We start from the raw sequence: 2,301 nt of genomic DNA on the forward strand, positions 1-2,301 counted from the left end.
CAAGGAGTGTTTTTTGTGCAAAACTAATGCTTGGAATGGATTCAGAATCATGAAATCACCCTAGTTTCATATGTCACATGCTACTTAAAGAATGATGAAATTTGGACTTTTTTGCCTTATATAGGATGTTATGGGTATGGTCACATATTATGCTAATAACTCAATTTTCCCACGGGAGTTGAATTTCAAACTTTTAGTACATGTTATTAGACACCTTTAGAAACACATTGGTGAAGACATTTCTTGGTAACGATTTAGTTCCCAGATTTTCATAGATTTCTCTTACTAAAAAAGAAGTAAACCGTCTGTTCCAACTTGATATCCACAAAAGGCTCTTTTAAGAGCCAAACACATTATTTTATAAGAGTGTCCTCTTCACTTTATCGGCACACCATGGTCACATGTAGCACTGTTATAATAACCCGTTCATGGATGCCTGTGTGTATGCATTAATAGTGAAATACCTTCTATTCTACACCATGGGATAATATTAATATCCATGTTATGCTTGTGTGATAGAGAGAGAGGGTGTTGGCTACTCCCACACAACTCCTTACGTCCTCAGAGCACACATAAAGAGACGAGGCTCTGAGTTCTCAAATTCATTCACTTTGAAGAGTGCCCTCCGATTGTGTGATCAGAATATAAAATAGAGCGATCATACTAGGCTTATAAAAATGTCCGACACCGAGCAGCAGTTCATGGAAACGTCGGAAAACGGGCACAAACTCGACGAGGATTTTAACGGAGGCGCCGCCGGCGCCGAGGAGGAGGAACCGCAGCACGAGTTGGAGGAGGCAGAGCCGGAGCAGGAGGCCATAGACGGGATCGACGGGGACGCCGAGACCGAGTCGGAACTGGTGGACGACGCGGAGGAGGACGCCACAGAAACAGCAGTAGTGGTAGTAGCGGCGGCAGCAGAAGCAGCAGGGCCCGCTCTGGACGACGGCGGCGAAGAACAGGCGACGGAGGAGGGGGGAGGCGAGGCAGGAGACGAAGCCCAGAACGGCGGCGGTGGAGCCTCGGAAGGCGGACAGATCAACGCCAGTAAAGGGGAGGAGGATGCGGTGAAAATGTTTGTCGGGGGTCTCAGCTGGGACACGAGTAAGAAGGATCTCAAAGATTACTTCTCTAAATTTGGTGAAGTGACAGACTGCACTATAAAAATGGACCAGCAGACAGGCCGGTCAAGAGGGTTCGGCTTTATTATCTTTAAAGAAGCAGCAGCAGTAGATAAAGTCCTTGAACAGAAGGAACACAGGCTAGATGGTCGACAGATTGACCCTAAGAAGGCCATGGCTATGAAGAAGGAGCCAGTCAAGAAGATCTTTGTTGGAGGCCTCAACCCAGACACAGACAAAGATGTTATCCAGGAGTACTTTGGCACTTTTGGAGAGATCGAAACAATTGAGCTCCCGCAAGATCCAAAGACGGAGAAGAGGAGGGCATTTGTTTTTATCACGTATAAGGAAGAGAATCCAGTCAAAAAAGTTTTGGAAAATAAATTTCATAATGTCAGTGGGAGCAAGTGTGAGATTAAAATAGCCCAGCCCAAAGAGGTGTACCAGCAGCAGCAGTATGGCGGCGGTCGTGGCGGTGGTCGTGGGGGTGGCGGCGGTGGTGGAGGAGGATATGGGGGGCGTGGCAGAGGACATGGAAGTGGCCAGAACTGGAACAACAACAACAACAACAACTACTGGAACCAGGGCTATGGACAGGGCAACTATGACTACTCTGCTGGATATTACGGCTATGGGGGTGGCTACGACTACAACCAGGGCAATACAAGCTATGGGAAAACTCCAAGACGTGGGGGCCACCAGAGTAGCTACACGCCATACTGATCACAAGTAGTGAAGGTCTAAAGTAAATACGAGAAGGAAGTGAGGAACTGGGGAAGCAAATGTCACCTTTGTATATTGTTTTGTGTCCATTTACATTTCCAGCAATGGAAGTGTTATTTTTACTGTACTTTTTGGTACCTTTTTTTTAATCTTATGTATTGTATGGTATTATATTTTACATGTCTACTGGATTTTGAAGCTCAAGAATAAAACAATTTTTTGCACATTTGAATTTTTCTCTTTGGTGTTTGTAGATTTTTCTATCCTGAGTGTTTGATGCGCTGCATGGCTTCAGATGTGGGGTGAGGAAAGACAGATAAGGGATTTAACTAATCAAAGGGTTAATTGTAAGTGTGTTAAGTGAATGTTTGCAGTTGGCTAAGTAGACATGGACAACCGGTTCTTTTCTTTTTTTTCCCTCTTTTTTTTTGTTGCTTTGGCTTTTAAAAGGAAATTC

General features: G+C 44.9%; 1 protein-coding gene across 1 annotated transcript; it reads left to right on the forward strand.

Moving 5' to 3' along the window:
- Positions 1-610: 610 nt before the first annotated feature.
- LOC306922797 (heterogeneous nuclear ribonucleoprotein A/B-like) lies at positions 611-2,025 on the forward strand. Its single transcript, XM_079500633.1, has one exon. The coding sequence runs from the start codon at positions 678-680 to the stop codon at positions 1,842-1,844; it is 1,167 nt and encodes a 388-aa protein (XP_079356759.1). The 5' UTR covers positions 611-677; the 3' UTR covers positions 1,845-2,025.
- The last annotated feature ends 276 nt before the right edge of the window (positions 2,026-2,301 follow it).

The sequence above is a fragment of the Electrona antarctica genome (assembly GCF_951216825.1).
Source record: "Electrona antarctica genome assembly, chromosome: 5".
Lineage (NCBI taxonomy): Eukaryota > Metazoa > Chordata > Actinopteri > Myctophiformes > Myctophidae > Electrona > Electrona antarctica.